Source organism: Sturnus vulgaris, chromosome 9, assembly GCF_052056855.1.
Source record: "Sturnus vulgaris isolate bStuVul1 chromosome 9, bStuVul1.hap1, whole genome shotgun sequence".
Taxonomy (NCBI): domain Eukaryota; kingdom Metazoa; phylum Chordata; class Aves; order Passeriformes; family Sturnidae; genus Sturnus; species Sturnus vulgaris.
This window is the reverse complement of record NC_142251.1, coordinates 2,901,095-2,927,827: the sequence shown is the minus strand read 5'-3', so window position 1 is coordinate 2,927,827 and position 26,733 is coordinate 2,901,095. Positions and strand designations below refer to the sequence as shown.

The 26,733-nt window shown below is 47.8% G+C and overlaps 1 protein-coding gene and 1 long non-coding RNA gene across 13 annotated transcripts in view; both read left to right on the top strand.

The window, feature by feature from the left end:
• Positions 1–3,070, top strand: part of LOC148222769 (uncharacterized) — an 84,077-nt gene extending 81,007 nt beyond the window's left edge. The window contains exons 2-3 of the long non-coding RNA XR_015805311.1: positions 391–573; positions 883–3,070. This is a non-coding gene — a long non-coding RNA (uncharacterized LOC148222769). The remainder of the gene's footprint in view (positions 1–390; positions 574–882) is intronic.
• Positions 3,071–19,447: 16,377 nt separating this feature from the next.
• The window catches only part of NFIA (nuclear factor I A), a 249,284-nt gene continuing 241,998 nt past the window's right edge, over positions 19,448–26,733 (top strand). For 5 of the 12 annotated variants that reach the window (XM_014870546.2, XM_014870543.2, XM_088169642.1 and 2 more), the window contains exons 1-2: positions 19,450–19,846; positions 25,398–25,929. In XM_014870546.2, the coding sequence (XP_014726032.1) occupies positions 19,820–19,846; positions 25,398–25,929 (559 nt within the window). In that variant the 5' untranslated portion in view covers positions 19,450–19,819. Of the gene's footprint in view, positions 19,847–25,397; positions 25,930–26,733 lie in introns of all 12 variants that reach the window. The other 7 variants (XM_088169640.1, XM_088169643.1, XM_088169641.1 and 4 more) reach the window with 3 other exon arrangements.

Genomic DNA, 26,733 nt, shown 5'->3' with positions numbered 1-26,733 from the left:
CAAAAGACACCATGTTCCAGCTGACACCTGCAAGTAATTACACATGGTGATAGCCGTGCATGAAAGAACCATTTGAGAACCAATGCTAAGAGGAGAGGTGCATTTTTTTTTTATAGACTGAACTATTTTCTGATCTCTAAGTGCCTTGGGGTCTTAGAAATCAAAGGCAAATTAGGCAGGGTAAAGAAAATCAGTTGCCAGGTGTTCATCGGGAGAACTGATAGATCTCCAGTGATTTTCACCAGTTCTGGAAGCAAATTCCCCTTCTAACATGACACTGTATTTTATGATAAGACTGCTTAATCAGCGTAATGGCAGAGGGCAACTGCTCCATGGAGAACAGAATCTGGAGGTCCACTCTCCCAGAGTGTTTTCTCTACCTACCAACAGATTTTTCAGTCTGTCTCCAATGTCTTCGGATATCAGGACACATAGGAGGCAAAGACAGGCATGCATTTTTAGGAGAAGGTAAAATATGATGGCTGATCCTTTCCTAAAAACCTCCTGGAGAGAAGAGGAGAGAAGATGAGAAGATGGCTCCTCCTCTGAAGATCATCAAATAGCCACACCCAGGTAGGAGAACTCTGAGTTATGTTCCTCTTTAGTGAATATTTATTACAATAGTACTATTTGAATGTTACTGAATCCTAGTTAGAAAGTGAATGATGGGGAGAGATTCAATTTAAGCAGGATTTGTTAATAAAACTCAAAATGCATGCTATGTTTTCAGTACTGAATCCTTTTTTTATAAAACCCATTATCAGAAATTGCTTTCACTCTATCAGTGCATTGATATAAAAAGTATCAAGAAATCCTAAGCAGAAGATAATGTTGCAAGGAGCAGTAAAGACATATGACAACATATTTTGTCTTGTTTTCTAGATTTCCACTTCTGGAAGACAATCTACCCCAAGGTTCAACTTCAAAGACTTCTTCGTATTGAAAGAAAAGAAGAAGATTAATTTACATTCACAGACTGAGAAATAAGTCACCATCATGTTGTACCACCACATCCTGGATCTACCAAATGTATTAGAGAAAAACAAGTTTTTCCTAGATAACATCCTTCCCAGCAACTAATTTCGACTCGTGTTTCATTTTAAACTGCTGAGTTAATTGGTGGGACAATTTTCTGCTCTGAGTTGATCACCAACATCACTGCAAGCCAAAGGCAGGTCCTCAGCCACTGCATCGACCTCTGCCTAAGTCCCTGAGACTGTTGAGCTGTCCAGGCTTTGCTATCACTGACAATTTCAATGTCTCTCAAACCTCTGGGATTTAAGTTATCAATTAATAATGCTTCTCAGTGTCTTTTTTTGCTTTGGTTTGTTATAGAGTTATCAGTGTCTCTTCCATGACAGTGTGTTGTAGTTATGGTGCAGATATGTAGGCTGAAACACCATCAGTGACATTCTGCACTTGCACATGTGGGCAATGAATGAAATGCATGAATCTCATAGAAGTTTGTACTGAAATGTCCCTGAAGAACAGTGCTCTTGGGAAAACCACCCAGGATCACCTGGAGGCACAGGTTGCATGCAGCTGGTGGAGTGTGTGAGTGAAGGCTGTAACTAGAGCTAGCTACAGACAGTTGAGGGACTGCCTCAGGTAAATAATTAGGAGGTGGATACACAAAAAAGTGCAATCTCTTCATGTACCGCACATGCACCATGAGTTTTGCTGAATGGAGTTACTTTGCAGAGCTTGACACAATCACCTTGAGCTGAGGTTTTACAGAGGACTCTTAGTATAGACTGAAAGTGTTTTAACTGTCAGGAACGACATCTTCCCTGCAGCATCTTTCTCTAGGGGAAAACAGCCTGATCCTCACCAGCTGTAAATGGCAGCACTGCTCCCACAGAGGAAAGGGCTGTGGATCCACAGCAGGGGTGGCTGGAAAGACCCCAGTGAGCAGGAAAGGAAACTTGAGCATTAAAGTATTTCATATCAGATCCAGTTACATCTGTCTGTAAAATTAGTAACAACACAGACACCTGGTAGTTATGATTCATGGGCTAATAAATATGTTAAAAGGTAGAGAGGATCGTGCTGAGCCTTGCACAGAAATGTCTGTGTTATTGGATTTGATAGACTTTAGCTCCTAGCTTTGGTCAGAGGCTAGGCTGAACTGTGCTCTGTCCAAACTTAGATGGGACACCTCCAAGAACGTGCCAGAACTGAAGGAAATGGGATGAGGGCCCTGCTTTCTCTTCCTCCTGCATTACATTGAGCTGTAATTGGAGGCACCATGCGGTGGTACTGGAGAGTCTTGAAATGATTACTGCCTGCTCATGGCTTTGACAGTTGTTGAGGATTTTTGGGTGTTGAGAGAGGAGCAAGTCTGTAGGATGCAAGCAACACATAGGGAATTACTGTGGTGGGTGTGTATGGCCAGAGCAGAAGGAAACTGTGTGAGCAGCAGGACAAGTGTCTGGCAGCATTTCTTACAGTAATCAATTACTGAGACAGAACTGTATCAGAAAAAGAGGCTTAGGGTGAAGTTTCAGGCTAATATTCTGCCTGTAACCCAGTCCTATCCAGGAATGTCTGATTCACACTGTAAATAAAACAGGCTTCCAGGTAGATGCCCAGAGATGAGGTCAGTGCTTCTCCTTCACCACAGAGCAGAGGCATAGAACTCTGAGGAGTCAGCCATTTCATTTACCCGGAGGCAGGCAAGGGGTGACAGATCTACTGGTTGGGGGCTGTTTTTTGGAGGGGTTGTGCAGCTCCACAGCACACAAACGGTCTCTTTTTAAAAATAATACATGATTAGAGATATATGATTGTGTGATATCTGCACACCTGGCCTGGGTCTGGAAAGCCAATGAAATGTGTTAGGCTTGTTATGACTTGATTATTCCATTGCACTGGTGTACGTTCCTGCCCCCCAATGCTTATGCAATGTCTCGCTGATGTGTACAGACTCACAGCACTGAAGGCTAGGGAAAGACTCTTGATACATGACAACACTCTGTGTGCCATCGCCCCTGCATTAAATGCACTCACTTGCTTTTAGTTACCACAGGTCTTCTGGTCTTGCTTTGAAAATAAAATTTTAAAAAAGATAGTATCCACTTCGTGCCTTGGAAGTCGGCCTTCAGCTACTCTGACTATTAAAACTCCCTAAATTCTTACTTAATTTTGTTTGACTTCAACTTGCAGTTATAATTTTTTCTCTGAAAGACTAAAAACGTTGTCAGTATCCAGTAGATAATTCCAGACACATCTTGTAGATACTTAAATACTTACACATTACCCTCGTATCACATCCCAGTCTTCTTTCCAGTAAAAGAGGCAGATTGAACACTTTAAGTCTTTCACCATTAAGCACTTTCTTCAGCCCTAAAATCTTCTCTGTGGCTCTTTTCTGCACCCTCTCCAGTTTTCCAACAATTTTTTAAAACTGTGAGCACTAGAAACCACATAATCTTATATTGTCTGTATTAAAAGCAATTGTGTTTGAATGGGCTCAGCTCATGAAGCAACTGAGATCACTTGGAGTGTCATTCTCATCGCTGTCTGTCACTCCACCAATGTTCCTGTCACCCTCAGATGTATCAGCTGTGAATTTACAGTGTTTACATCCAAATCATTGAAGAAAACATTGACTAGCATCTGACCTGATGCTGATCCTGGTAAAACTCTCCCGTTTGATAACGACTCCTGATTCATAGCTACTTTTTAACAGACTGTTTGCCAATTCCTAATCTAATTAGTGCATGCTCTGCTGCTATTTCTAATGCTTTTTGATCGGAATATCACACAATGTTAATTCTAATCTCCATAAAAAAATGAATATCACATCTCTTCATTGACCTTTATCATTCAGTCTTTACCTTCATCATATTATTTGATGCGCCTCATCAAAGAAAGGAATTGCGTTTGTCTGCTAAGGCTTATTTCTCCTAAAACTGTATTTACCATCATTAATTCTATTTCCATTCTTCATGGCAGCTTTTCCAATACATGGTAACAGCTCAGGATGTGTTAGAGGCCTGGCTTTGAGGTCACTACATTGTGTTATCAAAGCAACCACAACAATTCAATTCTTCAATCCATGCTATGAAACTTGATACATTTAATTGTAGTGGCTAGATGCATATTTACATTTATATATCAAGGGATTAAAAAGGACTACTTGCCATACTGCCTTAAGCAGTGGCCTCTGGCCACTGTTTTCCAAGTGTTTTCCAGTGACCACTGGTACAGAAACCAGTACAACTTTAAGCTTCCAGGGAGAGCTACACGCTTCGTGAAGCCTGCCTTAGAACACCACCATGAAAGGAATGATGATGAAATATCAGCTATCATGTAACTATCTATAAATGTTAGATTTCTACAAAGTGATTCCACTGAATTGTAATTAAGGGTTTGAAAGTCGAATGATTTTAAGTGCTAGTTTTAATTACCGCTTGGTGAACTTTAGTGTGTTAGAATTGTCACAACTTTCCTTTAGAATTAGTGTCAAGCCAGGCAATACAGTGGGAAATTATTAGCTCATACTTTGGTTCAGCAATTATCTGCATTACAAGGTTTATGCAATTAGCCGTTTAAGATGTCATTATATTTTGCCATCTGGTACACAGGAGTTTATGCATATGAACAGGCACATGTTGAAGTGATTTTCACTATATGACACTTGATCTCAACCCAAATCATCACTATAATGAGTGGAAGACACAGTGTACAGTACATTAGTGGCAGGTGCATACTATCAACTTCATTTTAATAGAAGACTTTCATGTTTCCATTTTTAAAGTATTCTGCACAAGTGCTGAAGAATTAATTGCTCGTTTGCAATCTAGCAAAAACCGAGGACACGTTATTGCTAAATGCTAAGGAACATCAGCTTTCAGGAAAGCGGCCACTTATTTAAGTTCTTTCCATCTGTAACTCCAGGCCAATTTCTGCTGCAGACAATAAGAAAGTCTCAGTTAAGTTCAGCTTAAAATGTTCTCTGGGGAACATGTTGAATTACCTTGGATAGGCTCACTGCACTGAAGGCCTCTTGAGGATGCCCGTGGTGTGGTCCATGTGTGACAACCTCCAGTGGCACCAGTCTCTGCCAGGACACAATGTATTGTCACCTGTGTCCTTGGCCTTACCTCTGCCTGACGTCACTTGTGCCTGATGGCTCATGCTAGACACACAGATTCTAAATCTGGGGGGAAAAGGTGTTGGTGTTGGCAGCGTCCCACCAGGAAATCCTCACTTCCAGGCGCTGCAAAATGTAAATATCGATAACACCAGCGCTGCATACTCAGATAATACCTGGTATTTCTGACACATACTGCGTCTGGTGTTCTAAAAATATTCACAGCCTTTAATTAATTAAATTGCACGCAGCTATTAACCTCATTTGACACAAGGAAACCGGTCTCTGGAATGATGAGAGACCTCCTCAGTCACAGGAAGGCTGTGCAGAGCCTGAGAGTGAGCTGCCAACAGGGAGTGTGCTCACTGAACTGCAGTGCAGGCAGCTAAAACTGGGCTGCAACTGCAGCACGATCCTTTACCTGCCGAAGTAGGGGCCGTGGTTTGGGGCAGGACATGGGTTTGTCACAGGGGAATGGGCAGGATAGCTCCTGCCACATCCGTCTCCAAGCAGGACTGAGTGTTGAACACATGAGACAATGCAGTCACATGGGTCTGCGGGAAAATCACACTTCTTAGGAATAGTCATTATTCTGGGTTCTGGTATTACACTCGGGATATTCCAGAGTCTTGGGGCAGTGCTGGTTGTCTCCGAGCAGACGAAGGCAGAGTTCCCAGACCGGCTTCCAGCCACGGCCCTGGCTCCAAGCAGGGGATAGTGCTGCATCTCCACGTGCAGTCGCTGCAACTTCATTATTGAATTACATTAACAGGCCGCCCTCTAGTGTCATATTTTATTACTTGGGTAAAAAAACAAATGGGCCAGTCGGGTAAAAAATGTATTTTGTCTCAGTGAACACCAGCAAGAGAGGCAACCACAGAAGCAGCCAAGAAACATTTCTGTGGAGCACGTTGGAAAGTTTTCTGTCAGGTTAAAATCCCTAAAGTTTGGAGTTTTCTCCTGAGATTCTGGAAGTCAATTGCAGAAAGCCCAAGGAAAAGATCATAAATCCTGTGCAGAGTTTTTCTTTAAAATCAATATTAACATTTCTGTGGGTGGTTACAGTAACACTGTGATATATATGTGCATCTACACCTCTAACATGAAGTGTTTCATCCTCTTGTACATACATCTGTGTCATTCAGGGAAATAACAGGGAATGTCCTTCAACACAACCCTTTCAGTGCACAAGGATTGCTTTGCTGAGGCTGAAGACAGAAAGGTGACAGACATAAGGTTACAAGCAACTATTCAGGAGTTTGCATCATTTTAGAGCTAAAACTTGAAAACACTCATGCTGAAGAGACAATAAATACTTTTATGTTCTGAAACTCTTACAGGCATTATCATTAAGTAAACCAGACCTGCCCTTACAGGGCTGGTTAGGAGTGGGAAAGGGGACAAAGCACCTTCAGGACCATTGGCAGGACAGGTCATGCTAACAGCTGGTGTTAATTATCAGGTGAAGGCAGTGCACATCCATCAGCCAGAGACCTGTCCTTGTGTATTAATGTTCCCCCAGGCTGAAGCCACCTGCCCATCTTCCATTTTTCTGAGCACACCTGTTCCCCCTGGGAGATCTGCTTAGTTGCATGACAAAGCACGCTTTGCATGGTGCTTTTATTGGCTATTTATTGGATAAATAATGGGAAGAACCTCAGCGCCAATTGCAGGGCACCAGGATCCCTCCCTGACCCACTGGGGACAGGGATCTGCCCCACACAGGGGACACTGATGGTGTCCAGGCATGGGTTGGGTTGCGGGAAAAGTGGGAAATTGTTCAATGTAACAACTGCATCCTCCTTCCTCCAAAACTTCTCTGGAATTAAGGAGGAAGGAGTAGAGGACATCCCACTTTTAAGTCGCACATAGAGACGGGGAGACAGAGAAAGCCTGACCCTGCTGACATTACTGCATTGGCAAAGCATGGCGAGGGTGCTCGGAGGCTTTAACCTGGACGTGTTTTCCCCGTTTTTGCCGAAGTTTTGCTGATTTCGGCCTCAAGGCCTGCCCCGGCCCGGCGGCCCCCTCAGGCTCCCGCGCGCTTCCCGCCGGGAGGGGGCGCTGCGCCGCTGAGGCGGTGGGGGGGGAGCGCGCGGCGGGAGGGGCGGGGCGGCGCGAGGCGCGCGCGGCCGCCTCCAGGGGGCGCCGCGGGGCGGGCGCGGGGGCGCGCATCGGCGGGGGTGCGCGGGCAGGTGGGTACACAGCCCCAGGTGCGCGTACACAGCCCCAGGTGCGCGTACACAGCCCCAGGTGCGCGTACACACCCCCAGGTGCGCGTACATACCCCCAGGTGCGCGCATATCCCCAGGTGCGCGTACACCGCCCGGTGCGCGCACACCTCCAGGCGCGCACGCACCCCCAGGTACGCGGGCACAGCGACCTCCCTCCATCATCCTCGCACCCCAGGCTCATCCCCGAGCCCCTCTGTCGCCGTATCGCACACGGGAAAGGGGGAGCAGTGAGGAGAGAGCAGAGGCCCAGGGATGCGCCCACCTAAACAACTCATCCGCGAAAGTTTTTGGGTGTTACCATCCCGACCCTCCGCTCTGTATTTTGCAACCCTGCAGGAACGCAACTGGGATTATTTATTATTGTTCCTTCTTATTAATTTAATTAAGTCTTGTTGGTGTAGCATTTTTTCGCCCCGTATTAAAGGAAATGAAGTCAACATCATTAAAAGGAGTGGAATAGGCGTATGCCAAAGTATTTGTAAGAGCACGTTAAAAATATTCTAATATGAATTCCAGCTGTCTCGTAGGCCTCTGGTAACTTTTCCGAAGAAATCCAGCGACGCCACAGCCCCGCTGCTGTCGTCTGTGGGCTGAATGCAAATTTGTGGCAACAGGGGGAAGCAACCTTCGTTATTTCCTACAGTCACACTTTTTAAATCAAGTTAACTAGGAATTTTTAAAAGCCTTTGGCATTGCCTTTGGAGTAAGGCTCATGAGGTTTGGGATTAAAGGGAAATTGTACCAACCTCACGTGCTCCAGAGAACAGCAAAGACCCTGGTGAGCCCATGCCGGTGCTACACGGGACATGCGGAATGGCAGGGGGCTGATGGGGTACCTGAGTGCCAGGGCCTGTGTTTTGGGGTGTCTCTGTTCAAGTTCAGCCATGTGTTGGATTCCAGGGTTCATAGCAGCGTACTGGTGTGTCAGAGTACTGGACTACCTTGTGCTGGGGTAGCTGTGTGGCAGGGTGCCTGTGGGCAGATGTAGCAATATATTGGGGTACCTGGGTGCTGGGGCACCCATGTGATGATCCAATGCTGTGCTGGGATCCCTGTGTCTGTGTGCTGGGGTACCTGTGCACCAGCGGTACCTGTGTGCTGGGCACCTGGGAGGAGTATCCAACCCCCTCCTTACCCTGCCTTCCCCAAGATGTCATAAAACCATTGAAAGGGATGAGCTGAAGAGCAGGGGTCCCAGCTGGAACAAAGAGCCCACCCTGCTAAAGGGGCTGTATGGATGCTGCCTCCTTTGCAGTCCCCTGGCCAGAGGGCACTGGGAGCACCAGCACTCATCCTTTCCCTGTTTTGAGACACCAGGAGATGTTCCTGGTATCACAAAAGAGTTGGGAACAGCAGCACTGCTGTGAGAAGGGAAAAGCAGCTTCCCTGGAGTCTTCACTGGGTATGGACTGTAGTTGGCCATGGTCACTCCCTCCTTCCACTCAGGTGTCCAGTGTTTTCTTCTCTATACATTTCTCATTGGCTTTCTGATTTTCTAAACCATAGGGAAGGATTTTCCATGAAGATTCAGTGTTCTCCCCGTGTTGCACATGCAGAAGGCCAGCCCACAGGTTCCCTTTGCCAAGCAGGGCAGAAGTCACTTGCACCAAAGTTTGGAGCTCAGCAATACTCCAAGTCTGGAGATATTTCTTGAATTTAACGAGGGGGGCTGCGTGGAAATCAGAGTTCGATGCTGCAGTGCAGTGGTGGAAAACAGTTTCAGCCTCCTGCCCTGCGTGCTGCATTATTGCTGGGGGGCTTATCCCGGGTTTTATTAGCAGTGTAAGCATCTCCAGCGGCATGTGACCGTCCTGCTCTCAGGAGTGACTCCTCCCTCGCTCAGCGCTGCAAGTCTCAGGGACTTGCCAGTGCAGCTGCTGGGATTTGGGCATTCCTGAAACTTCTCCCTTGCAACCTGCCCTGACCGTGGGCATGGCCAAGGAGACCCTGTGTTGGAACAAAATTCCAAGGGATTGTGTCAGCCCCTGAATTATAGTGATACTACCACTTTTCATAGTGATTTTCCTTTTTTCTTTACTGTTAAAGGATGTGATGGGAAATAACAGGCAAAGTCACTGCAGGGCCTAACAGAGATGGTGGGGGGAGGCCAAGCTGCAGTCCCAAGCCATGATACCCTAATTTTTCAGGACCAGGGGATCTTTGGTTTTATGGATTTGATTAATGGGTGGTGGGAACAGTGCTGGGACACCGGGGTAGCTCAATCACTGCACCCGGCTGGCACAGAGCCCCTCTGCTGCAAGGTTGGGAGAGCTGGAGGCTGCCTGGGGATCTGGGAGAGCCGGGGGTCTGCATCCCACTGCCGCCGGGGCGGATGCTGCAGCTCCAGCCCGGGAGCTGTAACCCTCCCACAGCCACATCCATATGGGATAGGGATATATGTGGATACGCACATGTACACGCGGGTTGCAGCGCTGGCAGGCAGGACCAGGCTGGGCGGGAGAGCTCGGGGGTCCCCCCCGCACCCCCCGCAGCGGAGCCGGGCCCGGGAGGCGCCGCGGGGAGCGGCGGGGGCGGGAGCGGCGGCTGCCAGGTGCCCCCCTCCCTCCATCCCTCCCGCCCTCCGCGCCGCCCCCGCCACTTTTACTGAGACTTTATTTTGCAGCGGGGGTCGGGGGCCGCCGGCTCTCCCCAGGATTTCTCCCCCCCACTCACCTTTTTATTTTCGTTATTTATATTTTTGGATTTTTTTTTTTGGGGGGGGGGGGTTGGTGAGGAGCTGGCCAAAACCTTCCCGCTCTCCGCATGTGCGTGATTTAGAGTGACAGAATTGCGAGCCGGGGCTGGAGCAGCGATAAATCAGCTCCTCGCCGGCGCGGGTTGCCGGGACTCGCCCAGCGCCGGACGGAGACTGCGGCAAAATAGAGGGGGGAAAGGAAAAGGAAAAGGAAAAAAAAAAAAAAAAAAAAAAAAAAAAAGGAAAAAAAAAGAAAAGGAAAAAATATTAAAAAAAGGGTGTGGGGGAAGGAAAAAGGGGGGAGAATACAGGGAAAAAAACTCGGCAGCCCGCGGGCCGGGAGAGCGAGCGGCGGGGGTTGCGCAGGAGCGGAGCGGCTGCAGCAGCCCCGGTCTGCGCTTCTCTGTGGGGTTTTCCTGTCTTGGTTCCTTTTTTTCGGGTGCTTTTTTCTTAAAGATTTTTCGGGTTTCTTTTTGCTTTTTATTTCCTCCTCCTGTACCTTAGATGAAAATGGCTACCAGTGACTTGGCGAGCGTTGGGAAGGCAGAGCTGGCAGGTTGCGAGATTTATTTATTTATTCCCCCTTTCTCCAACCCTTTCTCCAAATAATCCAGAGGCAGACCAAAAATCAAACAGCAAACTTTAAAGGCTTCCCTTTAATTCTTTCCGCCCCGCTCCTCTGTTTTCTCTCCCCCCACCCCCGATGCGGTGCCAAGGCTGTGCCGGAGGGGGGGCCCGGAGGACCGGGAGCTGCGACGCCCATCACGGTCGCCCACGCCGGGCAGCGGCTGCTCGGGGAGCGGGCAGGAATCGGGCAAAACCGGGCAGAAATCGGGCAAAACCGGGCAGGATCCGCCGCGCTGCGAACTCCCTCGGCGAGTAAAAAATGGTGCCGCGGAGCGGGCGGATGCTGCGGCGGACACTGCGCTCCCGCGTAGGGATTATCCACTTTTTCCTTTTTCCTTTTTTTTTTTTTAATTTTTTTTTATTTTTTAAATTTTTTTATTATTATTATTTTTTGTTGTTGTCATGCCACAGATCTACAACTGTACGTGCAAATAAAAGCGAGAGCTCACGGATACCGCTTTCCTTCCAGCGAGGACTGAGTAGTTAATCCAATAAGTATCTGTATTGTTTGGGGCGATGTGTGTGTGGTAGGGGGGAGGCAGTTAATCATGTATCGCAATGTATGGATAAAATATATGAATATTAAAGTGACGTGGGGAAAGAGTGCCGGCGCGGGGGCTCCTTTCAGGGGAGAGGACAAAGAAGAAAGTGGAAACAATCTTTTAAAATATTTTCCATTCATAAAAATGGCAGAGGGCTTATCCACCAGTCTATTTCTGCGTCTGACTGAACAGCTAATGCGTTATTGCCAGCTTCAAAAGATAATTGTAGTGTCGGTAGAGACCTAATAATACAGTAGCACATGTAATTTTAAACAACACCTCATTGTTTATTGGGATGTAACTTTCCCAAAGTTTATTTGTAGCATTAAGAGATTTTTAAGTGCAGGAACAAATTGCAAATGAGCAGCTGTTGGGCGATGCACGGTTTGTGTGGCTACAAGAGTTTCTATATTTAGTGACAATCTGAATCTGAAGAGGATAAAAAAAATAGAATATTTTTAAGGAAATGCTTATTTCCTCCTGGAGGAGGGGGGAGCCGGGCTGGGGGATCTCCTGGCTCGGGTTTTCAGTTTTCTGAGGGAGAAATAAAGCAGTCAGTGTGCCTTGCCCACGAGCTTCACAACCGTACGTACACCTGCTCCATAGGCTCAGAAATAACCTTTTCATGCAAGAAGTTAAGGAAGGGGTCGGGCATACGTACGTGGGGCGGTGTCGTGATTTATGTGCTTTTCCAGGAATCCAAATAAAACCATAGCTGAGCATATCCCTTTGTAAGGGCCACCTGTGCATCGCGCCTGCTTGTTCCGGGGGTTACCCTATGGAAATCTTCCCAGCCCAGTATAGAAGTTAACACAACAGTCGGGTGAGCAGAGGATGGTCTCACCTTCTCCCTGCTGTTAGGAGAGGAAAGCAGTGATTGTGACAGGCAGCCCACACGGATTACACTTCCTTTTTTATTTTTTTTAGTTGTTTTTTTTTTTTTTTTAAAGAAAACTCCCTTTCTGCAAAAAAGCCCCAACAAAGCAGCTTCTCCAGAGAGATCCAGTACCAGCGCAGGGTGCCCAGTGCAGGGATCTATATTGCCAGGGCTAACAATGCGGCAGGTCAGTGAATTACAGTAATAAAGACTTCAAAAAAAAAAAAAAAGAATTCAGGTGCTGAGACTAACACATTTCCTTCGCTATTCCAAAGGAGCCATGGACGCTGGGAAAAGGCAGAGCAAGCAAAAGGGACTGGGTGCACTTAACTCTGTGGGTTTTTTTACAAAATCTTTTAGGCAGAAGCATTGGGTCTCTTGCAGATTTTTAAGTTGTTACAACTAACCTTTGCACGTGAGCTATTGCACAGCTTTTATGGCTCAATCCTTGTGTGTTATGAAGCTGATATAAAATTAGAGGCGGTAGAGAAATAAAAAGTTACTAATCTTGGAAAAAGAGTATTACTTTTAATTCTCTATGATTTCATTTAGTTTGAAGTTTATGGTCTAGAAGTAGGGGGTTCTAAATTACCTTGTGTTAATGGCTGTCCTTTCTATAAAGAATATATCACCTTTTAAAGACTACAAAATTTAGGGCTGAAAGGAGTATTTTTAACAATAGAAAAGAGACAGAGTTAGGAAAACTTGTGATGGAAAACTTTCCTGTTCTGTACCTGCGAGGAAAATGATCAGATCTCTTGTGCTGTCTGGATTAGCAGAGCTAAAACTATTTTATAAAAAAATAATTGCAGAAGAAAATTGCAGATAGATTTTGTGCCAGTAAAACAGTAATAAACCTGCACCTGTTATCATGCCCTTCTATCCAGCCTGTCTTTAACCTAGACACAAAGTTGTCTGAGTTTGCGTCTGAACAGGCCACTCATATTATTATTTCTTTTTTCTTCCCAAAACTTTAGCTTAGATAGGAAACGTGGGGAAAAAACAAAACGAAACAAAAAAAAACCCACAAAGACTTAGCAGTGAAGTAGATTACTTGTTTGATTTTATTTATCTATTTATTTATTTATTTAGGGAAATCATGCCCATCTCATTGTGAAAGTTACAGACTCCAGAGAAAAGCCTGCAGCGAAGGGCAGCAGGGAATGCATGTTAATGAGGGCTAAAAGACCACCACTGCTTCTAAGCAGCTGGATTGATGTTTAATATTAGTATTAATATTCCTGTTTTCTCTTAGGCATAACTTTTCTTTGTCACATAACTGTTTGTGCTATCTGAAACTTTACAAAGTCCAGTCAGCAATTCTTCAGGTTCATTTTTCACAACCTGTATTGAATCTCAGCTTTTATATTCTGAGCGAACCCTGAATGTAGAATGTTCTCATGTAAAAGCAGGGACAAAAGACTTACTTTCCTTTTGAGAAATAGATTGCATAAATAAATATGACAATGCATGGATATATAATACACTAAAATAAATAGTGTATGTATGGGTGTGGATGGGTATATAAACAATATTTGCCACACCATGTTTATACCACTCTTGCGCAAACTTTATCAAGTGAAATTTTCATTGAGGTGTGCGAGATTAGGACCAAAGTGTTTATGCCAAACTGCCTGATAAAACCTTAGATTTAGGACAGCAGCAGTATCAGTTCTGCTTGCTGTAATCACTCTGTGTCGCTGGAGAATGATTTCGTACCATTGTGAGAGGTGTCCCTCAGCCTCCAGCAGCGATAACACCGCGGGACCGTGTACAAATAAAATATAGCTGAGGACGACTGTACCTATTTGTGTCTTTCCTGGCTGTGAACAGGGGATTTATCCAGCTGCATGTTGGCATCAACATGGTGGGAAGGGAGTTTTAGGTTCCTGCTGGCCCACTGTGTGGCCTGGGCTGACGGGCACTGCTCGAGCCCACCCGTAAACCACAGCAACCTTATTAAACTGCATTCACTTTCACAGGGAACTTTAACTTCAAGGTACATTTCGTTTTTTCAAATAAACCCTGCTTGCAAAGGGGTTTTTATGTTAAAAGCGTTGACACTTATTTTGCTCCCCATAAGAAGATCTACAGCAGAACAAAAGGGGAAACGCTGCCTCTCCCACCTCTGTCCGTTCTGTTGCTTCCTTTCTGCAGCCTGCACACTTTTGCTGGGAAGTTATTTCCTCTGCAATGCATTTCGCAATAGACTCAAGACCCTGTGGAAATGCATTACAACTCTGCAGGCATTTCTGCAATAGACTCAAGACCCTGTGGAAATGCATTACAACTCTGCAGGCATTTCTGCAACGTGCTGGGCTCCGGAGCCAGCGCCCCACGGACGGCTGTGCCAGGCAGTGATGCCGCCAGGAGCTCACGGTCAAAGCTGGGCTTTTCACACAAAGATTGACCAATTTTTAGTGTACTTATTCCCACTTGCCCTTAGCACAACTGCTTTAATTCCCCACAGGAATGTGGCTTTGGCGATTCGTGGCCCAGACCCCAAGTGGTGCAGCTGTTTTCATCTGCCAGATAGGGACTGCAGATCACCCTGCTCTCCTGCTGGGAATTGTGGTGATGGACAGAAAATACTGCACGGAAAAACATTATTATTTTTATATATTTATTGGTGTAAGGTGAGAATTTCCATCAAACGTACTACTCTGCTTACTTAAGCTACTCCCTGAAATTTGGACCCTGGAAGCTGAAAGTTCTGCCCTTTTGCCCTTCTGTTTTAGAATGATACAATGTTCACAAAACCATGGTACTTGTTGTAGAATCAAAGAATGGCTTAGTTTGGAAGGCACCTTAAATATCATCATGTTCCAATAGCTCCTGCTATGGGGACCTCAATTTTAGGATATGGAGCCTTTAAGGAGGAAAACCTTGTTATGCCCAGTTCTCTGTGCACCTGTGGAATAAAAAAGCAATCTCTTCCCTGGAGTCTTAGAGAATACTCTAATTTTTGGTAGCTTCAGAATATTGTTGATTTCATGGCGGATGGTGGGACAAGGTTAGGTATGGCACTAAACTACTGCTTCTCCATGACATTTATACTGGGATTTGTAGATAGTTCCATAGTGGGTTGTGGGACAACAGAGAAACATCTGGGCATTCATTTCCATCAACCACACTGGCACTTAGGTCTCTTGGGGATGTGAGTCAGCAGTGTGTGGCTCTAAGGTCCTGATGGAAAAGGGATCAGGAGCGAGCCTGGAGATTTCAGAGGGGTTTCTGGCTCTCAGCAGGGTGAGGCTGCTCCCAGGGCAGCCACAGTGGCTCTTCCAAAGCCACCAACATCACTCAGGGCCCAGGAGAGCCCTGTTGTCTGTCTCAGGCCTTTAATGATTGCTGCTGTATGTTAACAGGCCATACCACATATAGCCCGGCTATTGTCAGCGCTGATCCTTGTCCAACTGACGGGCTATTCAAAGAGCTTCTCAAGCCTCTCCAAAATCCCAGCTTGTTCTACCCCGATGACAGCCATCCCTCCCATTCGGAGTTCTCTTTGTACGCTTGATAACATGGTGGAAATCCCTTATTATGCTTCTTTTAATAATGCTTTCACATGGCAAGGGGACATGATGTTTTAATTTATGCAGTGCACATCATCCTTCGACAATTTGCTAAGAGGAGCCCTCGCGACCTAAGCTTGCACCGAATAACACAAGTTTATGCAAAACCAGTGGTTTCCAACCTGTGGTCTCCAGACCGCTGGGAATCGGCGGGCTCCTTCCGAGGGGTCACCAGGAGGTAACCAGGAAAGCAGAGCCGCTGCCGGGAGGTTCAAACGCGCCGCCGCTCACGGAGCAGCGCTGTCACCAGCGCAGGTCTGGGGCTCCCAAACTGCAAACTGAAAATCACTATCTCAGGGGTTTTTACTTTTTTACTCCTTTTTTTTTTTTTTTTTTTTTTTTTTTTTTGTCTCTGTACTCAGTACGCTGCGGCTGCAACCTCTGTGTCTTTAAATACCTGCTGAAGTCGATTAAAAGCAGTAAATTCAGAGGGGTAACCACACTGCTCCTTATGAGTTGTGTGAGTTGAAGTCTCACTTTGTTGTCAAAAAATAGCAATTAACCTTCAGATCTACTTGCTCTTCCCCCCCAAATTAATTTTGCAGTATTATCACGCATCTTGAGGCTTCCAGTTTTAAGCATATAATGCTCCTCCTGTTAATGAAGCGGGTATCCACGATCAAGGGGAGCTGAGAGCCACAGACAATTGTTTGTTTGCCTTTATTTCTCACGCCCTTTGAAGGTTTTTCTTTCTCCTCTGTGTTTTTTAGGCTGTTTTTCTTTTTTTTTTTTTCTTCCTTTTTTTTTTTTTTTTTTTTTATTAAGTGACTTTAGCAGATTGTACCCTCGGAGCTGTGAATAATGGGGTTATTCTACAAAAATGGCCAAGGCTAGTTAAGACACACAAAGCCAGGAAATCCTTTCAGGGATGAAATCAGGACTATTTTAGGGGTGCCGTGTAAGTTGGAGACTTTGCAGCTCGGCTGCTGCATCGCTGCCAGGCACGGCAGCGCTGCGGGCACGATCGGTCCTCCCCCGCCAGGGGCTTGCCCGGCCGGGGGGTGCCCCGCACCTTCACCGCACCGGGGAGGGGGACAAAGCCTGGGGGGGGGGGGGGGGTTGCAAAGCACGGGGGGTGCAAAAGAGGATGGGGGGTTTGCCAGTGCCAGGTAACTTTGCCGGTGCAGCAAAGGAGCTTTGCTGGTACAAGGGAAGGGGGCTTCCCCGCGCCGGGGAGGGCTGCCGGTGCCGGGGGGTGCGCATGTGGGGTAGCCGTGCAGAAGGGAAGGGGTTCCCCGTTCAGGAAGGGTTTTTATCCGTGGTTTTCCATGCAGGATAGGGGGTTACCCGTGCAGGATGGGGGGTTACCCGTGCGAGGGGCGCTCGCACCGCCCCCCCCCGCAGGAGCCCCGCGGCTGGGAAGGGGCTCGGCGGGGGCGGGACACTGCGGGCCCGCAGCCGGGGGTGTGCGGGGGATGTCCGTGAGCCCCGCCGCCCCCCGGTGCGGGTCTCCTGTGCGAATCGCGGCGATTGCGGAAATACGCGGGGGCGGGGGGGAGGAGGAGGAGGAGGAGGAGGAGGAGGTGGAGGAGAAGAGGAGGAGGGAGGTGGGCGGGAGGCTGCCGAATCGCTCGTAACTTCTGCAAAGTCCCGGGCACTAGGAGCCCACCCGGCAGAGCGGGGAGAGCTGGCGGCACGCCCGCCCCGACCCCGGCTCGCCCCGCGGCGCAGCCACCAAAACCCCGAGATCAGCCCAAAACCCCGGGGAAGAAAAAATCCCAACACATCCCACCTAAGAGCCGGCGGCAGTTGACTGCGGCGGGTTTTCCCTTCCGGTTCCCAACGGCTGCGAGTCGATTTTAGCCATGAAAAATATAGAAAAAATGCGAAAAAAGGAAAAAAAAAGAAAGTGCCGCCAGCCGCCAGAGCCCGCAAAGTTTCTCTTGCACTGTTATCCGTGTTATCCCTGTTATCCCTGCCCGTGGGACGCGGCGCCGCTTAAACTTGTTTTTGTATTTTTAACTCGATTCCCACGCTTTCGCAAAGGGAATTCGCTATTGTCTGCGCGGGGTCTGGGCGCGGAGGGAGCGCGGGTGCGCAGGGCTGCGCCGCAGCTGCCTTTTTTTTTTTCTTTTCTTTTTTTTTTTTTTTTGGTCGGGGATTTGAGAAAACCGCTGAGCTTGACAGATTCCCCCGCTTTCCCCCCTCCCCGCCCGTACGTGCGCGCCGGCTCCGTGCGCGCCGTCTGGAGCGCCCGCGGCCGCGCACAAAGAAACGCGCCCCGGCGCGGGATGTGACGGACCGCGGCGGGGACCAATGGGCGGAGCGTGGCATCGTGACGTCACCCAGCGCTGACCAATCAGCGGCGGGGGTGGGTGTTGCGACGTTTGAACTCCCCCGGGGGGAGGGGCGCGCCTTTTTTTTTCTTTTTTTCTTTCTCGTTTTTTTTTTTCTCCTTTTTTTTTCCCTCCTCTTTTTTATTTTTTTTTCTCCTTTTTTTTTTTTTTCTCCTCTCTTTTTTTTTTTTTTTTTTTTTTGCCTTTCCGCCGAAGTTGGCGGCGCCCCGCGGGGACGGGGCCGCTGGCGGGGCCGAAGCCTCGGAAACCTCCGGATTTAGCACCCAAAAAAAAAAAAAAAAAAAGGGGAGGGGAGAAGAAGAAAGAAAAAAAAAATCTTTTTCATTTAAAAAAACCCCCACGTTTAAAAAATTATTTATTTTTTTAAAGTGTGCTTAGCAAAACGCTGAGTTGGGAAAAATGCGGATAACTTGCGCGCCCACCCTTTTAGCGCTCAAATATTCTGGGGTGAGGGAAGGTGCTTTCCCTCTACCCGTTTTTTTTTTTTTTGAGAGGGGGGGGGTGTCCGCGGCTGCAGAGGGGCTGCACTTGACCGTGGCCCCTGCCTAGAGGGCGCAACCAGCCGTCCCGCGGCCAAAAGTCTCCCGAAGGGCGCCAAAAGTTACTTAAAAGATAATGCTGGAAACCGCAAAAGGCTGGGAACGGTGCAGCACGGACGAGTGGGGGACACAACCCACTCCCCCTTCACCGCCGAAACAAGCTGAGGGAGGGGATTTTTCCTCCTTTTCCCCTATAGATGGGATTTTTTTCCCTGCGTGTGTCGTCGTTTCCCCCCCTCCCCTTCCAAAAAGCCTGTGACTACGAGCAGGGACGCGGGGGTCACCTAAACTGCCTCCAGCATCAGTGGAAAACGCTATTCCCAAGCGGAAAGGGGGGGGACACACCACCCGGGACACCCTCCGAGTCCCCAGGAGCGGGCTGGAGAGCATCCAAACCCCAAACCCAAACGTTGCCGGTGCCAAGACAATGCGCTCCAGAAGTGGCAGGAGGCGCGGGGGTATTTTTAATTTTAAGCGCTTCACTTTTAGATTTCATAAGTAAGAAAGAAGGGGGAGTGTGATGTGCCGATGAATTTATGTGTTGCTATTTTTTAGAAGAAAATTATTATTTTTTTAAAAGTGGAAAAAGCACCCTTGATTCTAATGCGCTTGATTTAAAATGACAAGTGCCAAAGGGAATGGGGAAAGTTGTGGAAGGCAACGCCGCTTCCCCCGGCCCCCCCACGTCCCCCCCCCTCCCCATCCCTCCACGGTCAAGGGCCGAGCGGAGCCGCAGCCCCCGGGAAGAGCTAAATAAATAAATAAATAAATAACAATTATGATAGAAAAATACACACATCCCCCCCCCATTAAAAAAAAAAAGAGGAAAACTTTGAGCCGAGCCCCGCTCTCCTCTCGGCTCCGCGGCTGGCCGCGCTGCGGGGCGGCGGGGCGGAGGGAGGCGGCGGCGCCGCAGCCCCCTCCCCGCCCCTCCCCGCCCCCGCGGGCGGGCGGCGCGGGGCGCGGGGCGGGCGGTGCGCGGCGCAGAGCGGAGGGGCGCGGAGCGGAGCGGAGGGGCGCGGAGCGGGGGCGGCGGAGGGGCGCGCAGCGAGCGCTATGCCTTTAACGGCGCGCGGGGCAGGCATGCCGAGCGCGTAGTGCGGGAAAGTCGAGGCGGGGTTAAAGTTCAGCTCATGGAGCGGCTCCGCGCTGGCTGCAGTTTGGCAGAGTTGGAAATGTGAAAGCAAGAAGCAGGCTCGGGGCTCCCCCTCCTCTCCTCTCTCTCTCTCTTTTTTCCCCTCCTCTCTCTCCCTCTCCCTCTGTCTCTCTCCCCCTCTCTCTCTCCCTCTCTCCCCGCACACGCACACCTCCAAACCGCAGCCCCCCGCAGCAGTCATGTATTCTCCGCTCTGTCTCACCCAGGTAAGCGGCCGCCGGGGCGCGGTGGGGCCGGCGCTGCGGGGGTGCGCGGCCGTGCGCGCCGGGGAAGGGGCACCACCGCCGCTCGCCGAAACTAACTTTGTTGCCTTTCGCTCGCATCCCCCCCTCCACCCCCTTCCCGCACGGCCATTTGTGTCGGCACATGGCTAATGGCGCCTACTTATTAATGCTTTAATTAACGGGGGGGGCCGCGCGGGCGCGGTGCTGCGGGACGACCCGCACGGCCCCGCCGTGCTTGGTCATCCGCGATCGATGCCGCCGATGCCGCCGCCCGCGCCGGAGCGCCTCGCACCGCCCCGCACCGCGGCCCCGGGGCAGCGCTGGAGCCTCTGCGCCGCTCCCCGCCCCGGGCACGGCGCGGCCCGCACCCCGCGGCACCGCGCTCGGGGCTCCGCGGGAGCGGCCCCGCCGGCTCCGCGCTCACCCACCCCCCCCGCCCGCAGCGCCCCGGGCACGAAGAGAAGAACCGTCCCCCGCACCTGGGCTCGCTCCCGCGGTGCGGCGCGGTGCGGCCGCCCCCGCGCAGAGCGCTCTCCGCACCCGCGGAGGCCGCCCCAGCCGGGGCACCGTGCGGGTGTCCCCCCGCACGGACATCCGCAAACTTGTCCCGCGTGTGTCGCGTGTCCCCCCCCGCCACCCTCCCGCCCGCGGATCGGGCCCCGCGGCGCTCGGCGCAACTTTTGCGCCCCCCGCTCGCGGCGGGACGGGGCTGCGCGGGGAGCGGAGGGGGGAGTGTCGCTCCGCGGTGCCCCCCGGTTGCGCGGCCGCGGAGCCCCCGGCCCCCCTTTTTCCCCGCGCGCTGCTGCAGGACGCTGAATTACACCCCTTCAATTAGCAGGATATAATGGTTTAACGAGGAAATGCTTTGTGGCGGACTCAAACCCCAGATTATTTCCTCCTGCAGGAGATTTTGACTACATTATTCTTATTAATTTAATTGGAATATTTTTTTTCTCCCGGTGAGAAAGCCTCTCCGGGCTCTTTCCGTCGAGAAAAAGGCAAGGAATTGCAGGGAGAGGGGCGGCAGCTTCACAGGCAGCCCGAAGAGCTGCAAAAGTTTCGTCCCCTTCTCCAGCCGCGGTCCCCTCTCCTTCCTCAGCCTCCCCCAAATTTTGAGGTGCTGGCGAGAAAACACCAGGCCGGCGGGGGCACGAAACTCCAAACCGTACACTTGCTCAAAAGGCAGGAGGGAAAATGTGAGCGGCGGGAGTTTGCAGCGGATGGGATGCAGCAACTCCGGGCTGTGCCTGGGCAAAGTTTGTGCCTTTAATTCAACTCTGAGAAATACCTGGTTTTTGTCAGCGCAGCGGCTGCGGGAGGGACCCCCGGACGCTCCGTGCGGGGCCCGCAGCGCCGACGCTCTTGGCATCTCCACGTGGGGCTCCTGGGGCTCAGTAGGCCCAGTCGCACGTTAAGGAGAGAAAATAAATCCATGGGCTGGTTGCTCCCTGGCCCAGTCGTGTCGTGTCCCCATACCCCCTCCGCTTTTTTTTTTTTTTTTTTTTTTTTTTTTTTTTTTTTTTTTTAATTTATCAAAAGAAAAGCAGAAAGCCAGGCATGTGCTATGACTGTGTTAGGAAAATCTGGCATTCTTGCTGCACGTTTGGAAAAGTAATAGGAGGATTAGAGGCCTCCTGACAAACTCTTCCCTCCGAAGGATCAATTAGGTGATTCTGTCATTTTTCGATAGAAAAAGGGTGTGAGCCCTGCGTAATTGCAAGTAATTTCCTATTTTATCGTTTCAAGAGCTTTTATTGATACAAGTTTTGGGAAGGATTTTTTTTTTCTTTTTCCTTTTTTTTTTTTTTTTTTTTTGGTCAAGTTTTGGTTCAGATTTAAAGGGAAGCTCTTGAAAGTGGGTTAGAAAAGGAAAACAAACAGAAATCCTGGTTCTGAGCATATTTATCCAAGCCTTGGAACCAAAATGGCACAAGCATTTTGTGTCATCTGTCAGGAAAAATCCAAACATCGTTCCATTTACATATCTGCTGAGGAGCTAGGAAATAGTTGGGGAACATATGCACGTCTCCTCATAGATTTACAAGCAAATGGATTATAAAAATATTAGCAAGGGTCGCTGTAGCTGGCTTAATTTCAAAAAGATCTGCAGAAATACATTGTTTCAAAGCCTCATTTGCAGGATTACATTATCGAAGGCGCCTTTGGGTTGAGGTTGGGGTTCTTTTGTGGTAGGGTTTTTGTTTTGTTGGTTTTTTTACACCTTTTTGAAGAGCAGAGGAGAATTTTGGGATAAACAGTACAGAACTGTGCAGCCCAAATTTTAGGTGCTGCTTAGAAACAGGCAGCTCTCGGAAGAGCTGTATCCTCAAACTTCGGAGAGGAGTGCAATAAAGAAAACCCCAACTTTTTATTATTGCTTTGCCAGCTTTCTGTTGTCTTTTATTTTTAGGTAACCCATCCAACACTGAGGGGGGGAAAGCAAACGGCTTTATCAAATACTTTCAAAGTTTCCCTTCAAGCTAACTTGTGGAAAGGGAAAGATCATTGCCTTTTCTACCAGTTCTTTAAAATCCTGCTATTTTGCAGCAAGGCTGCAGACAAGTTGCACATCTGTTAGCACACTTGCTCTGACACATCTCCAAAACTTTCTGGGTTTTTTGGGGGGACTGTAGCACCACTGAAATAAAAAATTGCATTGTGCAGAAGCTGCTCCCCCCCTCTGTCTCCACGTCCAGCCCAATTCTGTTTGATCAGTCCTGGCTGCTTTTATTTCCACTTGGACTTTGCTAATACCTCAGCGCCGAGATTGAAGCGGTGCGATTTTCCGGAGCAGTGTGTTTACCAAGACACTTTGAAAGTTGGTCTGTTTATGAGTCGTTAACCTTTTCTCCTCATATACCATTTTGAAAAGACACATTAGAGTGTAATAGGGACGTGCACACCTCGTGCCCGAGCAGCGGTGCTTCTCGTTTACTTCAGCCACAGACCCTGACTTTGCACCAAAAAGAATCTTGGTTTTTTTACCCCCTCCCTTTAAAGTGGTTTAGTGTTTTTTTAAAATGGTTTTATTTTTTTTTGGGGTGTTGTTTTTACCTCCCCTTTCAGGTTCACATTGTAGAAATCAGCTTTAGTGCAGGTTAAAGCAACTCTCTCTTGGATGTTATCCAGCGCCGAGCCAAAAAAGTCCCGAGCACATGAGATCAGGCAGGACAAAGCGCTGCTTAAAGCAGAAAAGTTAAAATATATCAGGATGTACCAAGACGTGTTTGGAAAGTGGGAAGGCTGGAAGCACTGCCCTGGCTCGCTGTGGGCTGTCGAGCCTCTCTGCTCTGTGTACCTTCGCAGATAAACTTCCACTTGACAAAAGGCCTTTTTTCCTTGACTCTCCCTGAGTGGGGAAAGGGAAGGACAGAAGGGATCAGGAGGGAAGGTTTATTATTTTTAATAGCTTGTAGAGACCTGTAGTTTTTATATTTTTCTTCTTTTCCCCCCCCGCCTCCCCCCCCGTGAGAGCTGTTTCTGGTGGGTGAGAGCAGCTCCATGTGCTGGGATTGTGCCTCCTCTCACTTTTTGAATCTGCCGACTGCAAACTCGCAGCAATCTTTTTTTTTTTTTTTTTTTTAAACTTTATTGAAATTTGAAACTATCATATTTTCCCATAGAGGAGGGGAAAAAAAAGAGGAATGTGACAATCACTGGAGTGATTTATTATATTTTACCTGCTTTTATTTTAATAATCATTCATAATACTTCAATTGCTGCCGCTCTGCTCTAATAAAATATATTGTGCTGTTAAGAAAGTTTTTTACAATCTATGTTTAAAATAAAAATAAATGCAAAGGTGCTACCTATAGATTTAAGTATCTACAATTCTGAGGCCGCTCAGAATAAGTGCAATGAAAGCTTTTGGGGAGTCAGTAAAAGGTCTTGAATTATGACAGGATTTTGCTGATAGCTATTTCTACTATTAATTTCTCAATTTTTCATAATTTCTGAGAAGAACAATGCAAATTAAAATAAAGTGTTGAAAGGAAGTAAGATGTCTGTTTAATAACCATATTTGCACGACCCGCAATGATTTGGGTAGAAAATGTACTCCATGGGATAATTAAAAAAAAAAAGTTAGTTTGTTAATCTGAAAAATCCCCAATGTTTCCTTGCACAGGAGTAGGCAGCGGGTGGCTTTTCCCATGCTGGGGAAAACGTTGCACAAATTACTTTATTTTTCCCTCCTGGAGGGCCCAATCCTGAGAAAAGGAGGAACTGGAAGCAGGGACGTCTCCAGCACGCAGCGCTGGATCAGGCCCCACAGGCTGGATATGTTTTTATGTGCAGCCTGGAGTTGGGTCATTCATTTATTCAGGGAAAAAACAAGAAGCATGGCCCCAGTATATTATAATATGTTTTGATCTCTTTGGCTGATTTATATAATACTTAGCAAGGAAAATATATATACTATATATAATTATTTTTTTAAAAATCAGGGGGTCTTTCTCGCTTTTTTTTAGTGTCAGCATAATTTTAATTGTGATTATTTTTGTGCCAAAGGAGAGGGGTGATCTTTAACTCCTCGTTACACAAAGCAAGCAGTGTCTCTGGATGGCCAAACTAACTTTCCGAGTAGGATATTTCTTTTTAAATATCTGAAAACCTGACGCAATTAATAATTTTTCACTTATTTGCGCAAGTTGTGATACAGTTTTCTGTTACCGTGTTTTTCAATTTTTCCTGGGGTTTATTTTTTTGTTTTTTGGGGGGTTTTTTTACTTTATGAGGAGGCTCAGAGTTTAACTTTTCATGATATGCCCAGATAGCAAGTTTTAATTTTTTCTTTTTTACTAAATATAAACAAAGATATTTAAAAAAAAAATAAATTTCAAGGATTGCTTTTTCTAGTATTTTAGTGTTAGTTATGATTGCGCTCGCAGGATAAATCGACTGCAGTACTTCTCGCTCTCTTCACTGTTTAGGAACCAGAGTGAAAACCACCCTTCATTGTAATTGTATATACAGCTATAGTGGCATTTTACTATTCTGCCGGCTGCTATTTCCAAATATATCTTAGGGAAAGTTTTACTATACTTTAGACTTCCCCATACAAACATTGATTGGCATCCAAATGTTTAGGATTTGCCAAATTGGCGGGCAAATGCTGGCTACACCGCAAGCAGCGGGGTCAGGGAGAGAGCAAAGGGAGATACGCGCTCCGCAAGTGGACTTGAAAAGAAATTTTTTTGGCTTTTAACTCATTCTGCCCTTTTTTTTTTTTTTTTTTCTTTTTAAAAAGAAAGATTTGAGGACTGGGGAAAGGGCGCCAGCATTGCACCATCTCCATCTGGGTGCTTGATTGAAGTTGGACTCTGTTTTTGGGGGGCGGGAGTGGAGGTTTTGGGTCGGCGTGAAAGGGAAGCGGGGATGCGGTGGTGGCGGGTTTGGGGTCCGTCAGCGAGGGTTCCCACAGCCCTTAAAATTTATCACCCTCCTAATTCCCACCATCCCGCAAACCCCCGTTTTTGAAGGTTCTTTGTTGATGGTTTCGGTGACATCAACCCTTCTCTGTAACTTTTTTCAGGATGAATTTCATCCCTTCATCGAAGCACTTCTGCCTCACGTCCGAGCGTTTGCGTACACGTGGTTCAACCTGCAAGCCCGAAAAAGAAAATACTTCAAAAAACATGAAAAACGCATGTCAAAAGAGGAAGAGAGAGCCGTGAAGGACGAACTGCTAAGTGAAAAACCTGAGGTAAAGCAAAAATGGGCATCCAGACTTCTGGCAAAGCTCCGGAAAGATATCAGGCCTGAATTTCGGGAGGATTTTGTTCTCACAGTCACAGGAAAAAAGCCTCCGTGTTGCGTTCTTTCCAATCCAGACCAGAAGGGCAAGATGAGAAGAATTGACTGCCTTCGCCAGGCAGATAAGGTCTGGAGGTTGGACCTTGTTATGGTGATTTTATTTAAAGGTATTCCGCTCGAAAGTACTGATGGCGAGCGCCTTGTAAAGTCCCCACAGTGCTCTAACCCCGGGCTGTGCGTACAGCCCCACCATATAGGAGTTTCTGTTAAGGAACTCGATTTATATTTGGCATACTTTGTGCACGCAGCAGGTAAGTGCCTTTCTCTACCACCTTCTCAAACTTTTCGGTTATCTCCGTGCCGGGTGCCGTGCCCCAGTGGCGGCTGCATGAGCTGGGGAGGGAGCTGGGGATGCCGGTTGTTGCTCTCCTGGGGTGGTGAGGAGGGTGCCAAAACTCTCCCTCTCACTTTTATTTTATTTTTTTTTCATGGGATTTTTAAGGTGCAGCCACATAAAAGTGGCTCTTGTTTTCCGCAGTTAATAGCATTTCGGGCAGCCTTCACAGGTGTTATCCTAAATGTTGTCCTAGGAGGGCTCACAGCCGGATGCGGCTTCCTTTATACTAATTTTGGGGAAAACCAGATAGATTTTAATTTAATTTTTTTTTTTTTTTTAATAAAGTTGGCATATGTTATGCACAGAATTGTCCAGGAGGGCTAGAGAGGCCTGAGGCCTGTGGGTCAGGAGTACCAGGTATCCTCACCCCACAGGGATGAGATGGGGAACATAAATCCTGCAGGTTTGGAGGGAAAGAAGAAGACAGTCCCTTGATAGCAAACCTAGTCATCAGGTCTGAGTGGGGGTGAAACAAATGAAACAAACCTCTGAGTAATCCTAAGGGGAAAAGAGACATCTAACCCCCTCTAAAATACCACCATTTATACACCTAAGAGCTAAACAGGTCTTGAAAAAAATTCCAAATTTGACAATATTATTCTAATGAGGAGGGGCTGAGATGTTTTAACGTGTGATGAAAATCTTGGGATCCCAGACTCCAACACAAAGTACGCTCTGCCTGCGGCGTGACTCGGTGTGCTCAGAGGATGTGTAGTAT